The sequence below is a fragment of the Pipistrellus hanaki genome (genome assembly GCF_964339955.1).
Source record: "Pipistrellus hanaki genome assembly, chromosome: 10".
NCBI lineage: Eukaryota > Metazoa > Chordata > Mammalia > Chiroptera > Vespertilionidae > Pipistrellus > Pipistrellus hanaki.
Genome location: NC_140512.1, coordinates 69,407,937 through 69,435,495, shown reverse-complemented (window position 1 = coordinate 69,435,495; position 27,559 = coordinate 69,407,937). Strand labels below are relative to the sequence as shown.

Genomic DNA, 27,559 nt, shown 5'->3' with positions numbered 1-27,559 from the left:
TGCAGCAGCAGCAACCAGAGGAAGGCCCCCACAGGCCAATAAGATGGATGGTGAGGCAGCAGTAACGTGGAGTAGCTTAGCTACACTCTCGACAGAACATTTGGGTTGTTTCCAGCTTGTGACTATTGGAAATAAAACTGTTACGCAAATGCATGTGTAAGTCTTCATATGGACATATGCTTTCATTTCTCTGGGGTAAAGAGAAATGGATGAGTCATATGGTAGGTGTGCTTAACTCTTTAAGAAACCGCCAAACTGTTTTCCCAAGTGCTGTGCCATTTTATATTCTCATCAGACTTACGTGAGAGTTCCTGTGGCCCCATTTCCTTGCCAACAAGAATTCTTGGAACAATCAGACCTTCGTGTTAACCATTCTAATAGGTGTGTCTGATGTGCCATTGTGGTTTTAATTTGCTTTTCCCTGACGGCTAGTGATGTTGAGATCTTTTTATGCGCTGATCGATTATTAGTACATCTCTTTTGGGAGAAATGTCTACTCAAATCTTTTGCCCATTTTAAAATTGGGTTATTTATCTTTTTATTGTCAAGCGGTAAGAGTTTTGTGTTTTTAAAGTATATTCTGGATGCAAAACCCTTATCAGAGATGATTTGCAAATACCGTCTCCCATTTTGTGGATTGCTTTTTCACTTTGTTGAGAGGGTACTTTGAAATGTAAAAGTTTTTAATTTTGATGAAGTCCAATTTTTCCTGTTAGTTTGTTTGCTTATGCTTTAGATGTCATATCTAAGAAATTATTTCCTAATCCAAGGCGATAAAAATTTACACCTATGTTTCACCTAAGAGTTGTAAAATTTTAGTTTTTACATTTAGGTCTATGCTCCATTTTGAGTTAATTTTGTAGGTGGTATGAGATATGGAGTCCAAGTTCATTCTTTTGCATGAGCTGTCCATTATTTTTAAAAGATTGTTCTTTATCTCTTTGAATTATCTTGGCTCCATTGTTGAAAGTGAATTGAACACAGATGTATGGGTTTATTTCTGGGCTCTCAATTCTATTCCATTGGTCTATACCAGAGGCTGGCAAACTGCGGCTCGCAAGCCACATGTCGCTCTTTGGCCCCTTGAGTGTGGCTCTTCCACAAAATACCATGGCCTGGGCAAGTATATTCTGAAGAAGTGGCATTAGAAGAAGTTTAAGTTTAAAATTTTTGGCTCTCAAAAAAAATTTCAGCCGAAGCCTGTTTGGCTCAGTGGTAGAGCGTCGGTCTGTGGACTCAAAGGTCCCAGGTTCGATTCCGGTCAAGGGCATGTACATTGGTTGCGGGCATATCCCTGGTAGGGGGTGTGCAAGAGGCAGCTGGTCAATGTTTCTCTCTCATCAACGTTTCTGGCTCTCTATCTCTCTCCCTTCCTCCTCTCTGTGAAATATCAATAAAATATATTTTTTTTAAAAAAAATTTCAATCGTTATACTGTTGATATTTGGCTCTGTTAACTAATGAGTTTGCTGACCACTGGTCTACACTTCTATTCTTATAAAATGCATTGGTTGATTTTTGAATGTTAAACTGACATTGAATTCCTGGGATAAACCTCACATGGTCATGATGTCTATGGTTTACATATAGTTGAATTCAATTGCTAAGGTTTTATTTAGAATTTTTGCATCCATACTGAACATTGGTGCACTTTTCTTACAATGCCTTTGATCTTGGCATTGGATAACACCAGCCTGGGGAAATGGATTGAGAAGTGTCTCCCCTCTTCGATTTCCTAGGATTTGTAGAGAATTGGCATTATTTCTTCCTTAACTGTTTGGTACAGCTCCCCAGGGACGCCATATGGGCCTTAAATTCTCTCCGTGGGAGGTTTTATTTATCTATTTATTTATTACATATTTTATTGATTTTTTTTATTGCCCCCCTCCCTCCCTCCATCCCCTCCCTCCCCATAGTTTTATGTCCATTGGTTGTACTTATATGCATTTATACAAGTCCTTCGGTTGATCTATTATCTCCCCCAGATCTCCCTCCCCTCCCCACTGTAATTTGACAGTCTGCCTGTTGCTTTACTGTCTCTATATCTGTCTCTTGGTTCATCAGTTTATAATGATCTTTATCATCCACCAATGTGTGACGTCATGTGGTATTTCTCTTTCATTGATTGGCTTATTTCACTCAGCATGATGCTCTCCAATTCCATCCAGGTTGCTGCAAATGATGAGAATTCCTTCTTTTTTATGGCAGCATAGTATTCCATTGTGTAGATGTACCATGGTTTTTGGATCCAATCATCTGCTGACGGGCACCTAGGCTGTTTCCAAATTCTGGCTATTGTAGATTGTGCTGCTATGAACATAGGGGTGCATATATCCTTTCTGATTGGTGTTTCTAGTTTCTTGGGATATATTCCTATGAGTGGGATTACTGGGTCAAATGGGAGTTCCATTTTCAGTTTTTTGAGGAAACTCCACACTGTTCTCCACAGTGGTTGCACCAGTCTGCATTCCCACCAGCAGTGCACGAGGGTTCCTTTTTCTCCGCAACCTCGCCAACACTTGTCGTTTGTTGATTTGTTGATGTTGGCCATTCTGACAGGTGTGAGATGGTACCGCATTGTTGTTTTGATTTGCACCTCTCGGACAATTAGTGACTTTGAGCATGTTTTCATGTGCCTTTTGGCCTTCCTTCTGTCTTCTTTTGAAAATATTCTGTTTAGGTCCATTGCCCATTTTTTAATTGGATCATTCATCTTCCTTTTATTTAGTTGTATAAGCTGTCTGTAAATGTTGGAGATTAAACCTTTATCAGTGGTAATATTTGCAAATATGATCTCCCCCACACCGTGGGCTTTCTTGTTGTTTTATTGATGGTTTCTTTTGCTGTAAAAAAGTTTTTTATTTTGAAGTAGTCCCATTTGCTTATTTTCTCTTTAGCTTCCATTGCCCTAGGGGCAGTATCAGTGAAGAAGTTATTTTGGCATACGTCTGAGATTTTGCTGCCTGTGGATGCTTCTAGTATTTTTATGGTTTCCCGTCTGATGTTTAAGTCCTGTATCCATTTTGAGTTTATCTTTGTGAATGGTGTAAGTTGGTGATCTAGTTTCATTCTTTTGCATGTGTCTGTCCAATTTTCCCAACACCATTTATTGAAGAGACTGTCTTGACTCCACTTTATATTCGTGCCTCCTTTGTCAAATATTAATTGAGCATAGTGATTTGGGTTGATATCTGGGTTCTCGATTCTATTCCATTGATCTATTTGTCTGTTCCTGTGCCAGTACCAGGCTGTTTTGAGAACAGTGGCTTTGTAATATAGTTTGAAGTCTGGTATTGAGATCCCTCCTACTTTACTCTTCTTTCTCAGGATTGCTGTGGCTATTCGGGGTCTTTTATTGTTCCAAATGAACTTTTGGAGAGTTCTTTCTAGGTCAGTGAAATATGCCGTTGGTATTTTAATGGGGAGTGCATCGAACCTATAGATTGCTTTAGGAAGTATGGACATTTTGATGATGTTGATTCTACCAATCCATGAACATGGTATGTTCTTCCATCTCTCCATGGAAGGTTTTAGCTACAAATTCAATTTAAAAAATAGATATAGGGTTAATCAGATTATATATTATTGATGGGGTTTGTGTCTTTTATGTTTTCTGTGCTTGAGTTTAGAGAGTTCCTTGGATCTGTGGATTTATAATTATTATCAAATTTGGAAACTCCTAGCTATTATTTCTTCAAATACTTTTTCTGTTCCTTCTTTTCTCTCCTCTTCTCCAAGGACTCCAATTACTCATATATTATGCTGCTTGAAGTTATCCCACAGCTCACTGCTGTTCTTTCCTTTTTTAAACATTCCTTTTCCTCCATTTTTCATTTTGCATAGTTTCTGCTGCTATGTCTTCAAGTTTACTAATATTTTATTTTATTCTGTCATACCCAATCTGCTGTTAATCCCAATCAGGGTTCTCGTTGTTTTAATTTCAGACATTGTTTTCATCTCTAGAAGTTCAGGTGGGATTTTTTGAGATCATCTGTGCATCTACACCTGTGAGCACATGGAATACAGTTATAATAATGGTTTTCCTGTCCTTTCTGGTCTCCCCTCAACCCCATGGAGGGTGGGGGGCAGTTACCTCTATTTCTCTTCCCACCTGGAATAGTTTGCTCATTCATACATGTGTCAACCAGTCCCCAGCTACGTACAGGAGAGGGGTCTTCGGCAGGTCTCCACGGTCTCTCCTCTCTGGAACTCTGTCCTGCCATCTTTAGCCACTTGGTTCTTCCCAGACACTCAGCTGTTTCTGCAGCTCAGCGAGTCCACTGGCTCCTGCTGGGTTCCCGCTCCCTGCTCTCTGGTCTGGAATGCTCTCAGGGCAGTGAGCTGGGCCAGTGGCGGGCTCACCTCAGCTTTTGCTCTCTCTCAGGGATTGCTGCTCTCATTGCCTGCCATCCCTCTCCTTGAAGACTGCTGCTTCACATATTTCATATGCTGGGTTTGTGGCTGTTTCAGGTGGAAGGTAAATCTAATCCTTACGACTCTATCTTGGCCTGAGATGGAAGTCAAAGCTAGTGAATTCTGAAAGTTGTTTAAAACCGCCTTCCTAAAACAAATACACACACACACAACAAAACAAAAAAAACCACCCCTTTGTCCAGTCAGCCTCTGACATTCCTCTGAGGCTGCCAGGAAGCGTGTGTGGGGGAGATAAAGTGAAAATTGGGGCGGCGGGAATGTTTACCAGCTGGCTTTCATACTCATGTCTTTACTGACACAGCCCTGGTCAGACACCCAGGAAAGGCCCACACATTCCAGTCCCAAGTGCTGGGGTGACGCGGAGAGCTGTGTGCGTGTCCAGACTCCTCACTTCCCCCCCCCGGCCAGTGTCTGAGCAGAGCTCTCCTGCTCAGAGGGCCTGACTTCTGACTTCTGAGGCCAGCGGCTAGCGGCAGTGGCCAATAAAAAGATTGTCTTGGCGTGAGAGGGTGACCTGATTTTTAAGCCTGCTTCCTTTTTAATCTTGAACCTGATTGGAATGGTCAGTGACCGCTTGAAGCGGGCGGAGTGTCCTTCTGGGAATGAGGGATGCAGGCCGAGGGTCTAGCCCAGCGGTGCAGCTCAGCCTGGCTCTGGACCCTCACCCCGGGACCAGGGACCAGGCACTCTGCCTTCTCATGCTTGTCCCCTCCCTCTCTGGACCCTGGCAACGCGGACAGTGTGGAACACAGACATACAGGGTTTAAGGATATATGGCCATGTATTGTTCTCCCAACAATCATTTTAATTCTCTGATGGTTGTCCTCCAAGCATTAATAATAGTAGTAATAATGGTGAAGTTTCTTAAAGCCTTCTTTAAAAAAGGCACCATGTGCTTGTGCATGGTAAAAAAGATCCAGTCCAGCTCAGGGGAGACTCCCAGAGTCCTCTCTGCCTCCTGCACACTTCCAGCTTCTGAACACTCCACCTGTGGACCAGGCTCCGCTCTCTGCCCTCCCCTCTCCGCCTCCTTTGGACTAACTCACCTCCACCAGCGTCTTTGACTTCAAACCTGCTGTCCCACCCACTCCCGCCTCCCGTGACCCCTCTTTCTGGTGACCCTCCCCCCTCACTGCCCACACATAGTCCTGCGCCTACAGCTGAGCTGCCAGCGGACTCACAGGCCCCGGTGTCTCCAGTTAGGTCACGCGGGGACTAACCGCCCAAGGCCCTGGGGGACCCCATTGTGGGTTTTGTTTTGTTTTCTCAGTTTTTATGGTCAGCCTTTGGGAGAAGTTCCCGTTGTGGGGATGTGGGCCGGCTTTCCAAAGCCCCCTGCTCACCAACGCCGCCCCCGCCCCCAACACACAGTCACACACCCCACCCGAGGTGTGCCACCCCTCCCCGGCTTCTGGAGAGAGCCTGCGGTTCCGGAAACCCTCAGGACCTCCCCTCCGCGCTCAGCCCACTCCCCGCCCCACCCCACCCCCCGCGGACCCGGCCGGAACTGCTTTATAGGAGCCGGCGGACCGGCGCCGGGCGGGGGTTCCTGCGGGCGCCCGGGCCCTCCGAGCGGAGCGGGGCGGGCGCGGGGCGGGCGGGGCGGCCGCCGCTGCCGGCTGGGGGGCAGGGGCCGGAGCTGAGCTGGGGTCGGGGGGACGGGGGCAGGGACAGGGGGACTGGAGCTCCGCCCCCCGGGGACTGCTCCGGGCGGGACCCTCACCTCCTCCGCGGGAAGCCCACCCCCTCCCCCGGGGCTCGCTCCCCGCCCCCTCCCTCCGGCGGGACTCCTTTAGATCGGGGTGCACTGATTGCCCAGCGGGGCGGATAGGGCCCTCTCGGACCGGAGACCGATCCGGAGCCCCCGGAGCCCAGGTAGGTCCTGGGCCGGTGGGAGCGCGCAGCCGCCCGCCAGCGAGCCCCGGGCCGCGCGCCGCCCTCTCGGACTCCCGGTCCTCCTCCACCCCCCCCCCCCCGTCCCGGTCCTCCTCCCCCCGTCCCGGTCCTCCTTCCCCCGTCCCGGTCCTCCTTCCCCCGTCCCGGTCCGGCGGGGGGCAGAGGGCGGCGCCCCGGAGGGCAGCCGGCCGTGCACGTGGAGCGGTCCCGCCAGGGCGGGCCGTGGGCTGAGGTTGGCCTCGGGGGTCCAGGCTGGGGGGAGGCGCAGCGCCGGGGCAGGAGGAGGGGCGGCGGGGTGGTCTCTGAGGAGGAGCCAGGCGGGCGTATTGTTCCTCCTCCCGCCCCGGCGAGCGGCCGCCCGACGCGTGCGGGACGTGGGCGCTCGGCTGCCCGCGCTCCCCGCACCGCCGCGCCCCGAAGCGCCTTCGCCCGCTCGCCGGGCCCGGAGGGGCTGCTCGGGTGGGGGCGCCCTGTGCCTGGGGGGCTGGGACTGCCCATCGGAGGACGGGTCCCCAGTGGACTGTCCCCCCTTACCGCGCGCGCCCGTGCCCCGCAGGAGCCTGGAGGCCGGTCCCCGCGATGACCGTGGGACGAAGCCGCCGAGAGCGCAGCCGCCCGGGCGCCCCCTCCTAGCGCAGCGCCCCCTCCCGGCGGGCAGCGCCCCCTCCCGGCGGGCAGCGCCCCCTCCCGGCGGGCAGCGCCCCCTCCTAGCGGCAGCGCCCCCTCCCGGCGGGCAGCGCCCCTCCCGGCGGGCAGTGCCCCTTCCTGGCGGCAGCGCCCCCTCCCGGCCGGCAGCGCCCCCCGCAGGCGGCGGGATGGGCGGCGGCGGGTCGGCGCTGAGGGTCTGCGCTGAGCACCGCGGGGGCATCAACTGGCTCAGCCTGAGCCCGGACGGGCAGCGCCTGCTGACGGGCAGCGAGGACGGCACGGCCCGGCTCTGGAGCACCGCGGACGGCCGGTGCTGTGCCCTCCTGCGAGGTAGGCACGCCGCCCCCCGCGCCTCCGTTCTGTCCCTTCCCTCCGCTCCGGCCTCAGACCTGCCCCCACAGACCCCCCAAAGCCCGGCCCACCGTCCCGGCCCACCCCGGCAGTGAGGACAGGGAGGGTGCTGGGTGCTGGGGGCGGAGGGCCAGCGGCGCCCTCCGGGGCTGTCACTCAGCCCGGAGCGGGAAGAAGCCTCCTCCACCACCGCCAACAAAGGGTGGCTCCCCCGCAGGTGGCAGCGCCTCCCTGGCCTCTCACCGGCCGGCCGGGGCGCCTCCAGCCGGGCATCCCCCCAGCTGTTAGCCCGGCCAGACCGGGAGACCAAGGCGGGGAAGACAGAGTTGAAATGTTATCACCCGCCCTGCTCTCTGCTGCCTCGCTTTATCCTTAATTCAGCTTATTTGAAACCTGGGTGAAATGGCAGGAATTTCATAAAAGCTTTACAAATACACTTGGGTTTACATTTCTGTACTTACTCACTGGAAGTGGATATATTTCTCACCTGGGTCCCTGTCACCTCATCTCGGGCCTTGGGCCGGGGCTCCCAGCTCTCTGAACCCCGGGGGCAGGGGTCAGGGTATCTATAGGGGGTGTCGATAGGGGGTGTCGATAGGGGCTGGAGAAGCCGCAGAGAGCAGGCTGGAGAAGAGGTTTCTGGAGGGCAGACAGAAGACCGGCCGGGATAGATCAGGGCAGGGGCACCGCTGTCATGCCCCCTCCAGCCCACCTGGACCCAGCGCTGAGCCCCCTGTCCGTGGAGGGCCAGGGAGGCTGGGAGGGCCCACTACCTTGGCAGGAACCCCAAGCCTCAGCATGTTCTTTTGAACATAATAACTGCATCTTATCTGCACTCTTCTTCCCTTCGAAAATATTTTTAGTTTGGCTTTTTTGCTTATTCTGCACAATTCCAACAGCTCGATTCCAAGGCGCTGTGATCCCTGGAGACAGGATGGGCCGGCCATCCCTCCTCCATGCCCTCTCTCTCCCTCGCTCTCCCTCATCCCTCCCCAGGATGGGGGGAGGCCTTGCTCCCTGGTGACCCTGAAGGCCTTGGGTGACCCTGTCTCCGGTCTGTAGAACAGGGTCAGGGGTCAGGGACGCACTGGGCAGCCTGCAGGGCGCCTCTGCTGGGGAGGCTGTGAGCCAGGACTCGTGGGCTTGTGTTTTCAGATTCTCGGTGGGTGCTGGGCGCACAGAGGAAGGGGCTTGTCCACTGGGGAGCCTTGACCACTGCAGGGAGCCTCGGCCAGCTCAGAGCCAGGTCCCCAGAAGACAGAGGGTCAATCTGGCCCAGCTTAAGAAGTGAGGTTTTTTAAAATATTTTTTTATTGATTTCAGAGGGAGAGATAGAAACATCAATGATGAAAGAGAATCATTGATTTGCTGCCTCCAGCATGCCCCCAACTGGGGATCGAACCTGCAACCTGAACATGTGCCCTGATCAGGAATCGAACCATGACCTTCTGGTTCATATGTCAGTGCTCAACCACTGAGCCACATCAGCCTGGCGAAATGAGGTTTTTTACATTGAAAAACTTCTTTTCATTATCACCTCTTAAGCTTTTGTTTATGAGTTGTATTTTTATTGATTCGGAATCAGTGTTTATATTCTTTTTTTTCTTCTTACTTCTGTGTGTCATAAAAGCAGTCCTGTGTCTCATGGTCCTCAGCACCCGTGGTTTCCGGTGTCCTGGGGCACTAACATCTCAGTGTGTTTGACCTAATTGACTTGGCCTTCCTGTGAGCTGGAAGGAAGCAGATTGCATGGGGATGACGCCCTCCAAGGTAGCCTGTCTGGGCGGCCTGGGTTATTGGCACTGCGTTAGGCCTGAGTTAGGCCTGGGTTAGTCCCCACTGGGTTAGTTGCACTGGGTTAATGTGCACTGGGTTATGCCTGGATTAGTCCACACTGGGTTGGGCCTGGGTTAGTCCGCACTGGGTTAAGCCTGGGTTAGCCTCACTGGGTTAGTTGCACTGGGTTAATGTGCACTGGGTTAGGCCTGGGTTAGTCCCCACTGGGTTAGTTGCACTGGGTTAGGCCTGGGTTAGCCGCACTGGGTTAGTCGCACTGGGTTAGTCGCACTGGGTTAGGGCTGGGTTAATCCGCACTAGTTAGTCCACAATGGGTTAGTCTGCACTGGGTTAGTCCGCACTGGGTTAGGGCTAGGTTAGCCGCACTGGGTTAGGGCTGGGTTAGTCCACACTGGGTTAGGCCTGGGTTAGTTTGCACTGGGTTAGGCCTGGGTTAGTCCACACTGAGTTAGTCCGCACTGGGTTAAGCCTGGGTTAGCCTCACTGGGTTAGGCCTGGGTTAGTGGCACTGGGTTAGGCCAGGGTTAGTCCACACTGGATTAGGCCTGGGTTAGTCCACATTGGGTTAGGCCTGGGTTAGCCGTACTGGGTTAGGGCTGGGTTAATCCGCACTAGTTAGTCCACAATGGGTTAGTCTGCACTGGGTTAGTCCGCACTGGGTTAGGGCTGGGTTAGTTGTACTGGGATAGGGCTGGGTTAGGGCTAGGTTAGTCACACTGGGTTAGGACTGGGTTAATCCGCACTAGTTAGTCCACACTGGGTTAGTCCGCACTGGGTTAGGTCTGGGTTAGTCGCACTGGGTTAGGTCTGGGTTAATCCACAATGTGTTAGTCACACTGGGTTAGTCGCGCTGGGTCCTGGAGGACTGCTAGGCCTGAGTGAGCCTGTGTGTGGCCCCCTCGGTGGCACCTCCCTGCTTTCAGGGCACCCGCTGCCCTCCCTGCATGCTGAGCCTTCCCACCAACAGCTCTGTCCCAGGGAGTTTGTTGATAACCTTAACGTATTTTATAAACTCTGGGTTTGGCCAAAAGCCGGGCTGTGTTTTGCCAAACAAACTTTGCCCTCAACTTTTAAACTGACTTGTTTTGAAGGGAAACATGATCTGCAGTTTCTTCAAGTGTTTGTTTAATTCGCACAAACGTTGTTTTCCTAGAGGCCTGATCTAGGCTGTCCAAGAAGACAGAGTCTTTCTTTTTTTAAATTTTCAAAAATTGATTTGAGAGAGAGAGAGAGGAGGGGGGAGAAAGAGAGAGAGAAAGGTTGATTTGTTGTTCCACTTATTTTTGCATTCATTGGTTGATTTTTTTTTTTTTAACTCTTCACCCCTTGGATATGTTTATTGATTTTTTTAGGAGTAGAGAGAGAGAAACACCAATGTGAGAAACATCGATTATCTTGGTTATCTATCCACCAAGGTTCGAACCTGCAACCTTAGCATTTTATTCCAACAACCGAGCTACCCAGCCAGGGCTCTGTCTCCTTTTTTAAAAGATTTTTTTGTTAATCCTTATCTAAGGATTCCCCCCTCCCCTTTTTTTTTTTGTTAATCCTCAGGTGAGGATATTTTTTCTAGTGATTTTTAGAGAGAGTGGAAGGGAGGGGGGAGGAGAAAAGGGGAAGAGAGAGAGAGAGGAAGAAAGAGGAATATAGCCGAAACCGGTTTGACTCAGTGGTAGAGCGTCAGTCTGCGGACTGAAAGGTCCCGGGTTCGATTCCAGTCAAGGGCAAGTACCTTGGTTGCGGGCACATCCCCAGTGGGAGGTGTGCAAGAGGTAGCTGGTCGATGTTTTTCTCTCATCGACGTTTCTAGCTCTCTATCTCTCTCCCTTCCTCTCTGTGAAAAATCAATAAAATATATTTTTTAAAAAAAAAAGAAAGAAAGAAAGAAAGGAATATCAGTGTGAAAGAGACACATTGATTGGTTGCCTCCCGCACGTGCCCAGCCATGACCAGGGATTGAACCTGCAACCCAGTATGAGCCCTTTACCGGAATCGAACCTGTGACCCTTTGGTGTGCAGGCCGACTCTAACCCCTGAGCAATGCCAGTCGGGGCTCTGCTTCCTTATGAGGACACTGTGGTTGCATTTAGGGCCCGTGCTGATCTCCGACTCTCAAGATCCTTCACTTAATTATATCTGACGATGTGCCTTTTCCCAAGCAAGGTGACATTGCTAGTTCCAGGAATTAGGACTCGGTATTCTGCCCGCCATAGTGTTTCTCCCCAAGCGTGGAATCACCTAACTCCTAGCAGCTCAATCTGACAGCCCAGTGAGATAGGCGTGTCCTCTCCCGGGTCAGATGAGGAAACCGAGGCACAGGGCCGCGGGAGGACTTGCCAGCGGCCAGTCAGCAGTAGCTCGGGGGCGCTAGCCCAGCCGTTAGGGCTTTGGAGACCATGCCCTTGGCCTCTGAGCTTCCTGCTCTGTGACAGCTTGTGGAATGACTGGTAGTGTGAAGAAGACAGAAAGACAATGATGAAGAGGAGGGAACAGAAGGATCGGGGGGCAGGGAGAGTGTCCCCTGAGTTGCTGCGGGCACCCCAGAGACTCTCCCAGACTTAATTTTTCATTTTAAAGGGCTGGTCATTTCTGGGCTGGTCTCAAACGCCCTCCCCGCGCCGCCTCACGCATTCTTCCCGGAGAAAAGCAGAGGCCGGCGCCCAGCCACGTCTCCCTCCCTCAGGGCACGAGAGCTACGTGACCTTCTGCCAGCTGGAGGACGAGGCCGCCTTCACCTGCAGCGCCGACCGCACCATCCGCAAGTGGGACGTGCGGACCGGGCAGTGCCTGCAGGTGTTCCGCGGACACACGTCCATCGTGAACCGGTGAGCCTGGCGGCGGCTGGGCAGTGCTGCCTCGGTCTCTGCCTCCCCTCCTCCGGGCGGGGCCGGGGGGCAGGGTGTAGCCTCTGCCTCTCCTCCTCCCCAGCTGGGCCCCGCGGGGCAGGGTGTAGCCCCGGCCGCGGCCCCGGAGGGACGGAGCTGCTCTGGGAAAGCCACCCGTGGGCACCAGGCTGGGCACTGGGAGCACACAGCAGTGGGAAGCTCAGGACAGAAGTGTCCCCAGCTGTGACCAGTGCTCACTCCCCAGGCCTCAGGGGGGGTTGGGAGGTCCAGGTGGTGGTCACATGGCGTGGCTGCATGCTGCCCCCTGCTGGCGCAAGGAAGGCATCTGGAGGCCACCGCTCCTAGGAGGGAAGGATTCCAGAGGAAGCGGCCTAATTGGTCCCCGATGGTGGGCCGGGGGCTGGTGGAGCAGCCAATGGGGATGGCTCTGGAGACGGAGCCGGGGTATTTTTAAACCTCTCCTTTCCATGTCGCACTTGAAAGCGTTCTCCTCCCTTCCCCCCATCCCCGCCTCAGTGTGAGTTTTCCCTATTGAATTTGGGTCTGAGCTGAGCCATGAAATTCCTTTGCTGATCAGATCAACTTGACATTGTTTATGTAGCTGCGGCATCTCAGGCTCCCGAGGGGCTGCCGGGTGAGCGGGCCTCTGGCCGCCCGCCCCGGCCTGCCCGGGGCCTCACTGCGGAGGGCACCTGCCTGGGAGGGAACACGGGAGACCCGGAGCGGGCAGTGTGTGGGGGACAGTGGCTGGGCCGGCTGGGCTGGCGGACGAGGATGTGCCCGACCAGAAGGGACACTGCCAGCACGGCCTTTCCTCACACCTGGGTCGGTGGGACCTGACTTGCCTAGTGGTCAGGTCCCCAGAAATGGCCAGACTGACCGTTAACTGACCGAGTACAGCTGCCTGCAGTCGGAATGGTGCACCCACAGGGCAGGAATCAACAACACCCCTAAGCAGAAAGACAGCAAAGAGCTGTGTTGGCACCCCATGCCACATGTTCACACACACACACACACACACACACACACACACAATGGTGCAGCCCAACTTTTGTCCCCTGCCCTTAGCTGGAGCAGGCAAGGCCGGAGACCTGGGAGGCCAGGGCCGAGCAGACAAGTGGTAGCAAAGGGGCTAGAATTAGGGCTTGGACTCACAGCTCTGCTGGCCTCTCCCAGCACCCACCCTTCCTTCCTTCCTTCCCCCCTTCCTTCCTCCCTCCCACTTTTCCTTTCTCCCTCCTTCCCTCCCTTCCTTTCTTTCTTCCTCCCTTCCTCCCTCCCTCCCTCTTTCTCTTGTTTATTTATTTATTTTAAACATATTTTTATTGATTTTGGAGAAGAAGGGAGAGAGAGACACTGGGGAATGAGCCCACAATCCAGGTATGGGAATCGAACTGTGACCTTCATAGATCGACGTTCAAACACTGAGCCATGCCAGCCAGGCTCTTCCCAGAGAGAGCGAGAGGAGAGACAGAGAGGGAGAGAGAAGGAGAGAGAAACATCAGCTTGTTCCACGTACTTACGCACTCACTGGTTGGTTCTTGTATGTGCCCTGATGGCATCAGACCCACACCTTGGAGTGTCAGGATGACACTAACAGCGACCCAGCCAGGCCCCAGCACTCTTTCCTGAGAAAATTTGTGACGGAAGAAAAGCATGGGGAGGGGGTCTCCTTTTGTGGGTGTGAGTGGTTGGAAGTGCTGACTGGTGGCAGATGCCACACCTCGGTGACCAGCTTGCTCTCAGGTTGTGCCCGGAAACTGTCAGCTGCTTTTTATTGATTTCAGAGAGGAAGCGGGAGGGAGAGAGAGATAGAAACATCAATGACGAGAATCACTGATCGGCTGCCTCCTGCACACCCCCTAGTGAGAATTGAGCCTGCAACCTGGGCATGTGCCCTTGGCCGGAATCAAACCTGAGATCCTTCAGTCCGCAGGCCACCGCTCTATTCACAGCCAAACCGGCCAGTGCACCCACTGCTTTTGAGCGGTGGATCTGGGAAGACATTTGCATTGTTAACTGTGCTTGCACGTGTGTGACACCCCTGAGGTGAGGACGAGGAATCCACTTCTCCCGTGTTGTCAGAGCTGGGCCAGGTGCGAGAGCCTCTGGGGGGGCCCCAGGCCTGGCTTCCCTGCTCTCAGGCCAGGCCACACCCGGCAGCCTGCAGGCCCCCCAGCATCACCATGGTGCCGTGAGAGCAGCTCACACACCGTGGAAACCACACCCAGCAGGGCAGGAGCGGGTTAGTGAGTGTCTCCTCAGTCTCCCGGGTGCGGCGCAGGCAGGTCTGTTCTCTGTGTGGTCCGTCTCCTCCTCCCGCCGTGCCAGCCTCCGGGTGTCTGCCCTGACCCCTCTGTCCCCACACTGAGGACGCGGCCTTACTCCAGCCCCCGCCTTGGCCTCTGCCCCTCGTGGGCTGTGCTCCTGGGGCTCAGCCTCCTCAGCACCGGCCCTGAAGTCACACCCAAGGTTCCATACTGAAGACAAACGGGTATTTTTATGGGAAGAAGGCTTAGCGTTTACCAAAAGGAGAAATGGATTTCTACTGCTGAGAGGCCTTTCTTCCTGCATTGGGGCGGGGGGAGGTGGCCAGACCTCTGCTCCTCTCACCCAGAATTCCCTGGGGCCCTTGGTGGAGTGTTGTCAACAGATGTCAGCCCAAATGACATTCGGCTGTATGAGCTGACAGCAGATGCCCAAGCCTGCTCCCACCCCGACCCCCACCCACCAAGACTTGTCTGAGCCTCCCGTGGAGCTGGCTTTATAGAAGTCACTCATGGGCTGACCTGGCTGGGAGTGACAGCAGGGCTGGCCTCTGGCGGGTAGCACACAGGCCTTCCAGAAAATAGCGTAAGGCCCAGCTTCCCCAAGGCTCTGCCATCCCAATGCCCCGCCCAGCCCTTGTCTGACCTGTCCCCAGTGTGTCCCACTTTGCCCAGAACTTTCCTGGTTTTTAAACTACAACTTCCCAGAAGCCTTTGAGTTTGGGGCGAACCCGGAGGGTGGGCCTCCCGCCGGTCCTCCCCACCCCACTTATGTGACGTAACTGGAGCGGCTGCTGCGGGCCACACGTTGGGAGGGATGGAGGCATCGGAGCCTTGGGCCCCTGAGGGGAAGGTCTGAGTGACCACAAGCTCCGCACAGGGTGGGCTTCGGGGTGGCGTCCTGGAGGAGGTGTCCCGAGCTGAAGCCCGGCGGTGAGGGTGGAGAGGGAGTCTCTTTCACCACAGGCGGAGGCAGCCCGGCCGGGCCCGGGCCGGTGTCCGTGCAGGCGATGGAGCCATGGTGGCAGTGGCCCAGGACGCCTTGAGTCTGGGCTTTGCTCTGTGGGTGGTGGCCTCTGCCTGGGCCCCGAGATTTCGGGGGTGTTCTTCTGACCCCCTCACAGCCCCCCTGAAGCAGGAGCCTGGGTACTCCAGCCCAGGACTTCCTCTGGGGGCATTTCATGCTCTCATTGCCTGGGCTCGCTGAGCAGAGAACGCCTGCCACAGGGGCCTGTGAGGGCCTGCCCCAGCCCTGGGCCAAACCCGCCTCCCTCTGCCTCCAGGATCCTGGTCGCCAACAACCAGCTCTTCAGCAGCTCCTACGACCGGACGGCTCGCGCCTGGAGTGTGGACAAGGGGCAGGCGTCGCGGGAGTTCCGGGGCCACCGCAACTGCGTGCTGGCGCTGGCCTACTCCGCCCCCCGGGACCCGCCCCTCGAGGAGCCCGCGGCCGGCGGGCTGCTGGTGACCGGCAGCACCGATGGCACGGCCAAGGTGTGGCAGGTGGCCAGCGGCTGCTGCCACCAGACGCTGCGGGGCCACACGGGGGCCGTGCTGTGCCTTGTGCTGGACGCTCCCAGCCACACGGCCTTCACGGGCAGCATGGACACCACCATCCGCGCCTGGGACATCCTGAGCGGGGAGCAGCTGCGGGTGTTCCGGGAGCACCAGGGCTCTGTCATCTGTCTGGAGGTGAGACCGCGTCCCCCCTCCCCCCGTCTGTGCTGCCCTGCCCAGTGTACAGCCTCTGGGCCTTCTTGACAAAGTGCCACTGGGGGGGGCGGGTGGGGGTGAAACAGCAGAGCTCGGTGGTCTTGCAGTTCTAGAGGCTGGAAGTCTAAGATCAAGGTGTCTGCAGGGCTGGTTTCGCCTGAGGCCTCTCTCTGGCCACACTGAGCCTTCCCTCTGTGTCCACATTTCCTCACCCTGGAAGGACACCAGTCCTGCTGGGTTAGGCAGGAATCACCCCAGTGTCACCTGTCAGAAGTGCCAGTGAATGTTGGGGGTCCTTGCTCTTATCAGTATGGCGCCGGCACAGACTTATCTCCTGTGAAGCTGCTGAGGAGCAGTGACTTGGCCAAGGGCAAGTGACAGCCAAGACCTGAAGCCAGGTCTGCCCGCCTGTCCGGCCCCCGCTGCCCGGGAAGCGGGAGGGGCAGGGAGGTCCTGGGAGCCCGAGCAGGCAGGCAGGTGGGACCCCCTGACGGCGTTTCTGGCTCCCGCACGGTTTCTCCACTGAGACCGGCACACCCGCTCCCCTCCCCTCCCCTCCACTCAGATCGGCTGGGGGGCCTCTGAGCGCAGCACCGGGTCCCCCCTCAGCTCGTGAACCAGCACGTGTACTCGGGCAGCGCGGACAGGACCGTCAAGTGCTGGCTGGCGGACTCGGGGGAGTGTGTGCGCACCTTCCCCGCCCACAGGCACAGCGTGAGCGCCCTCAAGTACCACGCCGGCACCTGTAAGTGACTCCCGCCGCCCGCCTGCCCGCCACTCCGCTCCCCAGACCCTCCCTGCGCAGCACCTCTGTGCTTCTCTCCTTCTCCCCGAGACCCCTCCTGGAGGCGGGCAGCACCCAGAGCTGTGGCCGGTCACCCCCTTCACGTGTTCCTCCAGCGTTACTGACAGAGAACGCCCAGAGGGGTGCGGGCTCCGCCCCAGCTTCACCCACAAGGACGCGCACCACCTGGTGTTCGGAGGCCCGAGGGCCAAGCGCACATTCCAATTCTCAAAGTGAGACAGTGACGTTACTCCAGCAGCTTGAGGGCCACGTGGGTTTGGCTTCACTTGGCATTTAGGTTTGCGTACAGATAAAACGCAGAGAGCAGTGGTTTAGATGAGATGGTGGTTTATTTTCCTCTCAGAAGAATGTTAGGGGCACTCAGTCATCAGGCATTCCTTCTGTCACTTTGCTTCATCACACATACTGTCTAACCTTCAGGGGCCTGCTGGTCCCCGCAGCGGCTGGAGCTCTCCTGTTTGTGCAGGAAGAAGAGGGAAGGGCAAAAGGCTGTCTGGCTGAGAAGGCCCCTTAAAACTCTCCTGGAAGCCCCACCCGAAGGCTTTGCCTGCATCTCAGACCGCTGCCTGCAGGGCGGCTGGACAGTGAAACCTCTTCTCTGGGGAGTAGCTCAGGGTTAACAGGATTGTGTAAAGTAGGGGTGTTGAACTCAATCAGAGAAGGGGCCAAAATCTAAAATCCAGCCTAAATCGCGGGCCGAATGGTTTACTGAACAGTCATAAACTGACAATGTCATAAACTGACAGCGGAGTGCAGTGATGACAGCGCGGTGCGGGCCACATTGCAAGGCCTGGCGGGCTGGATTTGGCCCTCGGGCCTTGTGTTTGACACATGTGGTAAAGGAAGGAGGGCACATGGCGTTTTCCCACAGGCTCAGATGGCCACGCTGGGCTTTGCGGCTCTGTCCAACTGGCTTGTGTGTTTTCACCCTAGACACCAAGGGACAGACACTGTTCCCTCACCACATCTGCATGGCAGGGGCCCCCAGGTTCCTGAGCACCCCAAAGTGATCCCAACACCATCAGCCTCCCTTCCCCATGTGTGCGCGTGGACACACACACAAACACACACACACACACACTGAGCCTGCGTGTCATCTTCCTAGCTCTGGAGTGAGGGAGCAGGCGGGGTGGAGGAGGAGGCACAGCGGGAAAGTCACACGGACTTCCCAGCACAGGCACAGGCGTTAGGTGAAGAGGATGTGGAGCTCTGAGTGCCCCCAGGACTTAGGTGTCTGACACGGGCAAATTATTATTTCCTCCTTCCTGTATCCAAACCTGTGAATGTAACTGTGTGTCAGCCCCCACGTCGGGGCACTTAAAAAGACTGTGACCTCCGCACCTCGCCTGGCAGCCGCGGGGGTGGAAGCTGCCGCTGTACTGGCTCCCAGGGACCCTCCCTGTTGTTGCCAGTCCGTAAGGAACTTGGACTTGGTCGTTCCCACAGATTGTAGGATGATTAGACTTATCCCTGACCCTGCTCCCGCCCATGGGATGCATGGCAACCAGGCTGGGCTGGTGGGAGGGGACGCAGGAAAGGAGCTGGAAACCCAGAAGGGAACTGCCCATCCAGGTAGCGTTGGCAGAGAGGCTGGCACACAGGGAGTGGGGTAAGAAAGGGAGCCCTGGGTTGCTGGCTGTGACCTGCTCAGGCGGCAGGTGGGTGTAGTGGATGCTGGGGGTACCATGTTCAGGGGTACTTCTTTTTCTTTTTCTTTTTTTTTTTTTTTTTTTAATACATTTTATTGATTTTTTACAGAGAGGAAGGGAGAAAGATAGTTAGAAACATTGATGAGAGAGAAACATTGATCAGCTGGCTCCTGCACAACCCCCACTGTGGATGTGCTTGCAACCAAGCTACATGCCCCTGACCTGAGTCGAACCTGGGACCTTTCAGTCTGCAGGCCAACGCTCCATCCACTGAGCCAAACCGGTTTTGGCAGGGGTGCTTCTAGCCGCAGCACCTAAGGTCCTCAGCCCGCATGTGTGAGGGGCAGGGCAGAGAGCTGGGATTGACACCTGCCAGAGAGGCCCTCAGCCAATGAGGAATGAGAATTGCTGGATGGAAGCCCAGCATCCTTGCCCTCAGGCGGGACAACTCTGACACGTGGTCTGACCTTCTCCCAGGGCTCATTAGTGCCGGGGCATGGGTGTCCCTCTGTGCTTCTCTCCCACTTCCTGGAATGCCTTGCCAGGGTAACTATTGGCTCTAAAACCTTAGTGTTGGGGTCGGCTTCTGGGACAACCCAGGCTAGACCAGCAGTATCAGAAGCCCCTGGAACTGGTTAGAAATGCACGTCCCCAGGCCCCACCCAGGCCGCCTACACCAGAGCCTCCGGTGAGCCAACAGCCTGTCTGAAGCCCAGCAGGTGATTCTGATGGCCCTGGGCTTTGAGGGCGTCACTAAGTTCTAAGAAACCGGGCTTGTCCTTGAAGAGACCGGGCAGGGGCACTGCGGCCGAGGCCTGGCTGGTGGGCGAAGCTCATTAATGAGGGAGGAGCATCTCTGGCCTCACGTGGCAGGGAGGGCATGCCCCTGAGGCAGGGCCAGAGACCAGTCTCACCAATGGCTTCCACCAAGCGCCTGAGAGGGGACCTGGGCCCAGGGGGTACTCGGGAGGGACAGCAGCCCCTGGTGGGCGGGGGGGAGTGGGGCAGCGCAGGGCGATGGGCACCCAAGGAAGAGGGGCTCAGCAGCCAGAGCCCCGCCGAGCCGCCTGCAGACCGCAGAGGGCCTCTCCCGGCCCCCAGGTTCCCCCTGACTCGGATGTGGTCAGAGGATGGAGGTGCTTCGTCCTTCCTGCCCAGGGCTCCTCCAGGCCCCACGGGGACCTGAGGACACCGTGTGAGGCGGGCGGGTGGGGCCCCGGGGCCAGCCTGCCCTGCGCATTCTTGGGGGGTGGGGGGAGAACGCTGTGGCGGGAAGCCCAGTGCGCTGTGTCCGCAGTGTTCACGGGCAGCGGGGACGCCCGCGCGCGCGCCTTCGACGCCCAGTCCGGGGCGCTGCAGAGGGTGTTCCGCGGCCACGCCTTCGTCATCAACTGCATCCAGGTAGGCGCACCCCCCACCCCCCAACCCCTGGGCCAGCCTGTGCCCACCTGCCTGGCGGGGAGGGGGCGGAGCTCGCGGCCCCAGCCCCAGCACCCCGCAGGCCGCCCTCCCCAAGGCCCAGGTCCGCGGGGCTGACCCGTCCAACAGTCGCCTCGGCAGCGGAGGTTCCCGCGGATGCCGGGCCCAGTGGCTGCGGCAGAGCAGGGACTGCGTGGTCCGTCCTGTAGCTGCTGGGGTCGCGGACGGGGCGGAGGGGGCAGCGGCCGCCTCCCACGCCCCCGCGTCCCGCCGCAGGTGCACGGCCAGGTGCTGTTCACCGCCTCGCACGACGGCCATCTGCGCCTCTGGGACGTGCGCGGCCTCCCCCGCAGCCGCTCCCGCCTCTTCAGCAACAAGGTGGGCTGTGCCACCGCGCCCCTGCAGCCGGCCTGAGCCCGACACCCACCCACCCACCGGCCATCCAGAGACCCACAGAGGGAGCGCCCCTGGAGGGGACAAAGTTCTGCCTTTCCTTCGTGGTCGTGGGCGTTGGGAGCTCACGTCCACTGCGAGCTGCCCACAGGACACTGCTCGCCTGCGGGGATGCCTCCCGCCGCCTTCACCCAGGCCCCTGCACGGAGGCCTGCTCCGGACCCTCCATGGTCTCCAGCCGCCAGAAACCTCGCCCTTCCTACTGAGAGGAAACAGATGTTTCTTCAAATAGCCTTTGAGCCACAGATGATTATTTTTGCAAATTGTTTGTCCCGAGGACACTGGTCAAGAACTGAAATAAATGTCCTTCAAACTGCGCTGGATTCTCTGACTGATGGGGCTCAGTTGGTTGGGCATCATCCATACACCAAAGGCAGCTGGTTCCATTCCTGATCAGGGCACATGTCTGGGTTGAGGGCAGGATCCCTGGTAGGGGGCGTGTAGGAAGCAACATAGATTTTTTAAAGTATGTTTTTATTGATTTCAGAGAGGAAGGGAGAGGGAGAGAGAAACATCAGTGATGAGAGAGAACCTGACTGGCTGCCTCCTGCACGTCCCCTATTGGGAATAGAGCCCAGAACTTGGGTATGTGCCCCCAACCTGAATCAAACCCAGAACCCTTCAGTCCACAGGCCAGTGCTCTGTGCACTGAGCCAAACAGCCAGGGCAGTGGTAGATGTTTTTCTCCCTTTCCCTTCCTCTCCCTAAGTCAACTTGGGCGGGGGAAAATGCCGTGGAATTCCTTTTGTTCTGCACATTGAGTCTCAGCTCCTGGGGCCTTGCACACCTGCTCCTCCCAGGGGTGAAATGTGGGGCTGTGGCCGTGGAAGAGTCAGGGAGCGAGGGACCAGCTCTCCAGCAGGGACCCACCAACCCATTTCTGCATGGGTCTGGGAGGGCCTCTTAGTCTGGGGCAGTAGCTCCCTGGCCATGCACAGCAGCCAGCTCCGTCCTCTGTGGGTGAAGGGAGGGCATAGACATAGGAACAAGGTGGTAGTACTAGCCAAGAGGTGCTTCATGGGGAGTGGGGCTCAGACTCTGGAGAGGCTGGGAGGGGAATGCCCCCGCAGCCCCTCATCATCAGAAGCTGGCACAGCTTTCTGCACCCATACTGCCCTGTGTGCCAGGCCCTGGCTGGCCCCTGGTGGAGGAGAGAAACAACGTTTGACACAGTCCCGCACCAGAGATTGAAAAGTGTACAATAGCAGATCTACTAAATGAAAACAGGAAGCCAAAATGGAGAGAGAGAAAACAAACAACAAAAAACCTCCCAAATGAAAGGACAAGATAGTTCTCCAGAAGAAGAGATAAATGAAATGGAGATAAGAAATTTATTTGAAACAGAGTTCAGAATAATAAAGCATGAGAAGATACAGTAACTGGAAAAAGAACAGTTGGGAATAAAGAATCACAAAACACTAATAAAGAACACATTGGAAAGAATACACAGCAGATGAGGGGAAACTGAGGATCGAATCAGTGAATTAGAACACCAGTCACCAACAAGTGGTCCATGGACCACTGGCGGTCTGTGAGGTCTGAAAGGTAGGCAACTACTGGTATAAGAAAACCTTTGGAGATAAGAAACCAAGATGGCGGCATAGGGTAGACACCTGAATGCAGCCTACCACAACAAATTTGAATTTAGAACTGAAAAACAGGAAACATCACCCTGAAGCGCCGGACGGCTGGCTGAGAGGAGGCTCTACCATCTGGGAAGGAGAGAGAACCTCAGGAACTGTGAAGGTGTGGAGAACTATGCGCACAAAAAGGCAGCCACAGAGTTCGCTGACGGCTTGCTTGCGGAGCATGGAGAAGGCGGATAGCTAATGCTGGCTTTCTTGTTCGGGAGGAAAACAGAACCACCCTATTGCGCTGATAGACGGCCCCAGACAGGGAGAGGCCAGACTGTCAGGCAGTGGGCAGAGATCTCTCGGAGGTGTGTGAAGCCAGCGGCCATTACTGAGGGACTCAGAAACCAGACCCTCGTAGGGAGGGGTTAAATAAAGCCTGTCTGCACCACCCCAGACTCTGCCCCACCCAAGCGGAGCACAGAAGCCCTTCCAGTGGCTAGCTTCCTCGTTCACTGCCAATAGGACTCTCCTAGGGAGGTACAGACAGGAATCTAAAGCTTGTCTGCAACCAATGTGTGGGATTCAACAAAGCTTGTCTGTGCCACCCCGAGACTCTGCCCCATTCAAGAGGAATACAGAAACCCTCCTAGCTGAGACACTTCTGATCCTCATAGCCAATTGGCTTGGAGATCAACACTTCCCAGTGAGACCAACAACAAGCAAGGCTTAACAACAAGACTGCACACACAGCCCACAAAGGGCTACACCAAGACTGTCCACCACAGGTAACTGGGAGGCTGACTCACTGAACCATATAGGACACCTTAGCACACAAAGCCACCCTACCAACTCAGGGAAGCTGTGAAAATGCCAAGACAAGGAAATAGAGCACAAACAAAAGAAATGGAGGAAAAGAAGAGACTGGATATAGAGTTCAAAACCACACTTATAAGGTTTTTCAAGAATTTCCTAGAAAAGGTTGATAAAACATATGAGGAGATGAAAAGGGATCAATAAGAACTAATAAGGGATCAACAAGAACTAATAAGGGATCAACAAGAAATAATACATTGTCTGAAATAAAAAATATTATACAGAGTCCTAAAAACAGAATGGAAGATCACAAGAATCAAGTCAAAGATTTGGAACATAAAGAGCCAGAAGACACTCCGCAGAAGCAAGATGACAAGAGAATCCAGAAAGTTGAAGATAATGTAAGAAACCTCTGGGACAACTTCAAGCGAACCAACATCAGAATTATGGGGGTCCCAGAAGATGAGAGAGAGCAAGATATCGAAAACATACTGAAAGAAATAGTGACAGAAAACTTCCCCCACCTGGTGAAAGAATTAGACTTACAAGTCCAGGAAGCGCACAGAACTCCAAATAAAAGGAATCCAAAGAAGACCACACCAAGACACATCATAATTAAAATTCCAAGAGCAAAAGGCAAAGAGAGAATATTAAAAGCAGCAAGAGAAAAGCAGGTAGTTACCTATAAAGGAGCACCCTTACGATTGTCAGCTGATTTCTCAATAGAAACCATGCAGGCCAGATGGGAATGGCAAGAAATATTCAAGGTGATGAATAGCAAGAACCTACAGCCAAAATAATCTATCCAGCAAAGCTATCACTCAGAATCAAAGGCCAGATAAAGAGCTTCACTATTAAAAAAAAAACAAAAGCTAAACGCCAAACCAGAAATATATGAATTGCTGAAGGGGGTTCTTTCGGAAGAGAAAGTAAATAAAGATAAAAACTATGAACAACAAATATATAACTATCAACAAGTGAATCTAAAAACCAAGGGAATAAAAAAAATAATCTGATGAATATTAACTGTTGAATATAATAGAATCAGAGGTATGGAAGGGGAGAGAACTGATGATTCTCGGGGGAAAGGGGGAGAGGGGAGTGTGGGAAGAGACTGAACATAAACTGCACCTATGGATGAGGACAATGGGGGGTGGGGAAAGGGCAGAGGGTGGGGTGGGAACCTGGTGGAGGGGAGCAATGGAGGGGGGGCAGAAATGAGGAATGTTTGTAATAATATGAACAATAAAGATTTATTTAAAAAAAAAAAAAAAAAAAGGAAACCTTTGGAGCAGCGGTCACCAACCGGTGGTCCATGAGGTCCAAAAGATTGGCAAACTCTGAGTTAGAAGACAGGATAGAAAAAAATCAATCAGAGAACCAAAAAGAAAAAACAATTAAAAAACAGAAGGACAGCTTAAGGAAGGTATGGGACAACATGAAACACAACATTTGCATAGTAGGTGTGACAGAGGGTAAGAAAGGAAGCAAAGGATAGAGAATGAGTTTGAAGAAATCATGGCAGAACCCTGGCTGGTTTGGCTCAGTGGATTGAGTGTCAGCCTCAGACTGAAAGGTCTCGGATCGATTCTGGTCAAGGGCACATGCGGGTTGCAGGCTCAATCCCCAATCAATGATTCTCATCATTCATGTTTTTGTTTCTCCCTTTCCCTTCCTTTCTGAAATCAATAAAAATATATTTTTTTAAAAAGAAATCATGGCAGAAAACTTCCCTAACTTGGAGAAAAAGTCACACAAGTTTAGGAGACACAGAAAATCCCAAGTAAGAACTCAGACTGGCAATGCCTAAAATTAAAGACAAAGAGAATCTTAAAGGCAGCAAGAGAAAAGCAAACTGGTACCTACAAAGGAGCTCCCATAAGGCTGACACTCATCAGAAACTCTACAGGCCAGAAGGGAATGGCATGAAGTAATCAAGATAATGGAAAGCAAGGGTCTGAGACCAAGATTACTATATTCAGCAAGGCTATCATTCAAAATAGATGGTGAAATAAAGAGCTTCCCAGATTAAAAAAAAAAAGACTAAATGAGTTCATCACCACCAAACAAGCATTACAAGAAATGCTAAAGGGACTGCTGTAATGAGAAGCAGCAATAGAGAAACCTAGGCATACGGAATTAATAATAACCTTAAGTATAAATGGGTTAAATGCTACAGTCAAAAGACATAGGGTAGCTGAATGGATACAAAAACGTGACCCAAATACATGTTACCTACAATAGACTCACCTCAGAACAAAAGACACACAGGATGAGAGTGAAGGGCAACCCTTGATACAGATAAGTAGATGCTCCACTGTCTCAGTGCAAAAGGTGTCCCATGAGCAAGATGCACTGCTGGGTGGGCGTCACCTGCTCCCGTGCTCAGGTCCAGGCCGATGAGGGGGCAGTACTGGCACCGTGGTGGTAGGAAAGGTGCACACCCTCAATCGCTAGGAGCCCAGAAAGACAGGCCTGCTGTGAGAACCTGCAGAAGCCACATCGCTCAGCAGGCATCCTTTGGGTGGGACTCAAAGCACACGGTCCAGGTGTGGGGCTCCCTGGGAACACGCACATCCTAGCCAGAGGGTTTTCAGGACGCTGCCGTTCACGTCAGAGAGGGCAGGTGGAGCACCACCTTGAGCACCAGAAATTGGGGATGCTACCAACTGACCCTGCATTCCTGGATCACCAGCTCCTACGTCATCAGATCCCCCGTCATATCTACACACAACAGAGAATATGCACACATGCCAGGGGCCAGCCCCTGGGTGCAGACCCTGCGTCGTCGGGGGTCACTGCGCTCGTTCCTCCGGCCTGCCTCTCCGGCAACGAGGAGGAAACAGAAAAGCACCGTTTGCATTTATCTAGCAGAGCACTGAGGAAACTGCACCTCAGAGGCCTTGGCTAGATGCTGAGCTTTAATAAAGACCAACCAAAAGCTATTTATTTGCTTTTGTTATCTTCTTGCCTTTGATAAGGCAACAAAGGCAGGAAGTAAAGGACATGGGGGCAGGGAACAGGGAAAGGTCAGGGCAGTGTCACCAGAGTCAAGAGCAGACAGATTTCAAAGGAAAGTAATGGGCATCAGATCTGACAGAGGGCATGTCCCTGCCACCGCCTCCCCCGTCCGGCTGAGAGATCCGCCTCACAGACCCTGCGGCCCCAGGAGTGCTGCCACTCAAAAGCAGGTGCCTCTCAGGGTGCTCTGCAGCGGGACTCAGCAGCCTTCAACCCCATTCTCCTCCCCACACACACTCTGGTGGCTCTGGACAGCCCTGCGACCCTGTGAGCATGGCACACTTGGCCTACCCCCACTTCCCTTTTGTTCATCTTCGCCCAAGGATATTTTAGAGAGTGGGAGAGCGAGACTACACTCACCCTGACCTCCAACCCAGGTACGTACCCTTAATTGGAAATCAAACCCCCAACCCTTAATCCATGGGCCGATGCTCTAACCACTGAGCCAACCTGAGCCATTCCCCCAATCTCACCATTTGTCCCAGGTCTGAAATGTTCTTTTCTCCTCTCCCCAAGGAGCCACCCCCTCCCCCACCCCAGGCCCATCTCCTCTTTCAGTCCGTTTCCCACTGTCACTTTAGTACCTTTTCATCACCAATGCCCTTTGCTCCTAACCTCGCTCACCAGAGGAGTGGCACGTGGCCGCCGCCTGCCCAGCTCCACCAGCTCAAGGCAGGCCAGAGCCCGCCTCCCAGCTCACGGAGGCGAGCAGCCCCACAGTGGGCAGTGGAACCTGGGACTGCCTCCAACTCAACTGGCCTCTCTACGTCTCCTCAGGGGAAAATGGAGCAGGGACCTGCTGGTGTGGCTCTGCTTCCCTCTCCTTTTCCATGATCCTTAAGAAAGCATGCAGCGGAAACCGGTTTGGCTCAGTGGACAGAGCGTCGGTCCGCGGTCGGAGGGGTCCCAGGTTTGATTCTGATCAAGGGCATGTACCTTGGTTGTGGGCACATCCCCGGTGGGGAGGGAGAGGGGTGCGGGAAGCAGCTGGTCAATGTTTCTCTCTCATGGATGTTTCTAGCTCTCTAACCTTCTCCCTTCCTCTCTGTAAAAAAATCAATAAAGTATATTTTTAAAAAAAATTTTTAATTTTTTTAAAAAGCATGCCTGGCCCAAGCCCAGGTCAGTAACTTACTAGCCAAAATCTGAGTCTGACATGGTCTAGGACGAGGCCCAGCAGCCCTCCCCTGGGCTGTCAGCACAACCCCTCTTCCCCTCCTCACTCACTCTGCCTCCCCACCACCTGCCTGCCCTGCCTTTTACACGCACCTTTCTGTAACAGGCAGCCATGTTTTGATTTCCACATGAACTTGGTGGAAGCAAAAGTTTCTAATCGAAATGATGCTCTAGGCCACCCACGCATTTTCAACACTTAACAGTTTAGGAGTTTGAGTAACTTACTGCAAAGTTAGGTTTTGAATATATTTTCCTTTATTTCCCTCTGTATCATCCATTTTAGAACAAGAAGAGATTTCCACCCATTCCAACTGGACGGCTGCCCATGAAAACGACTAGTGGGAAAGTGACAGCCTTGCAGCCCGTCCCGACAAGACAGGGCAGTGCCCACCGCCCTCAGCCAGGGGCGTGGGAACACACTGGCCATTGACTCCGGCAGGGCCGCTGCCACCAGCTTTCCTGGTGCCGGCAGTTTTCATCAATGTCCACCTACAGAGGACCGCATGGCGCAGTGAGAATGGTCATCTGAGCCAATACTCTTTCTTGTACCTTTAGAAAGAGTCCTCTGTAATATCTGTATCCCCCCAAATCCCACAAAACCTGCAGAAAACATCTTAATCTCTGTAGGTAACTCAGTCAGCAGTGAGTTTCATGTGGCAGTACAGCATCTGAAAATGCTAATTAAAAATAAGTTGCTT

At 54.1% G+C, this 27,559-nt stretch overlaps 1 protein-coding gene across 1 annotated transcript; it reads left to right on the top strand.

The window, feature by feature from the left end:
• Window positions 1-6,074: 6,074 nt before the first annotated feature.
• WDR86 (WD repeat domain 86) lies at window positions 6,075-20,594 on the top strand. Its single transcript, XM_084897550.1, has 7 exons — window positions 6,075-6,308; window positions 6,886-7,307; window positions 11,809-11,950; window positions 15,522-15,930; window positions 16,561-16,696; window positions 19,703-19,806; window positions 20,101-20,594. Exons 2-7 carry the CDS (start codon window positions 7,145-7,147, stop codon window positions 20,236-20,238), a joined length of 1,092 nt encoding a protein of 363 aa, XP_084753676.1. The 5' UTR covers window positions 6,075-6,308; window positions 6,886-7,144; the 3' UTR covers window positions 20,239-20,594.
• The last annotated feature ends 6,965 nt before the right edge of the window (window positions 20,595-27,559 follow it).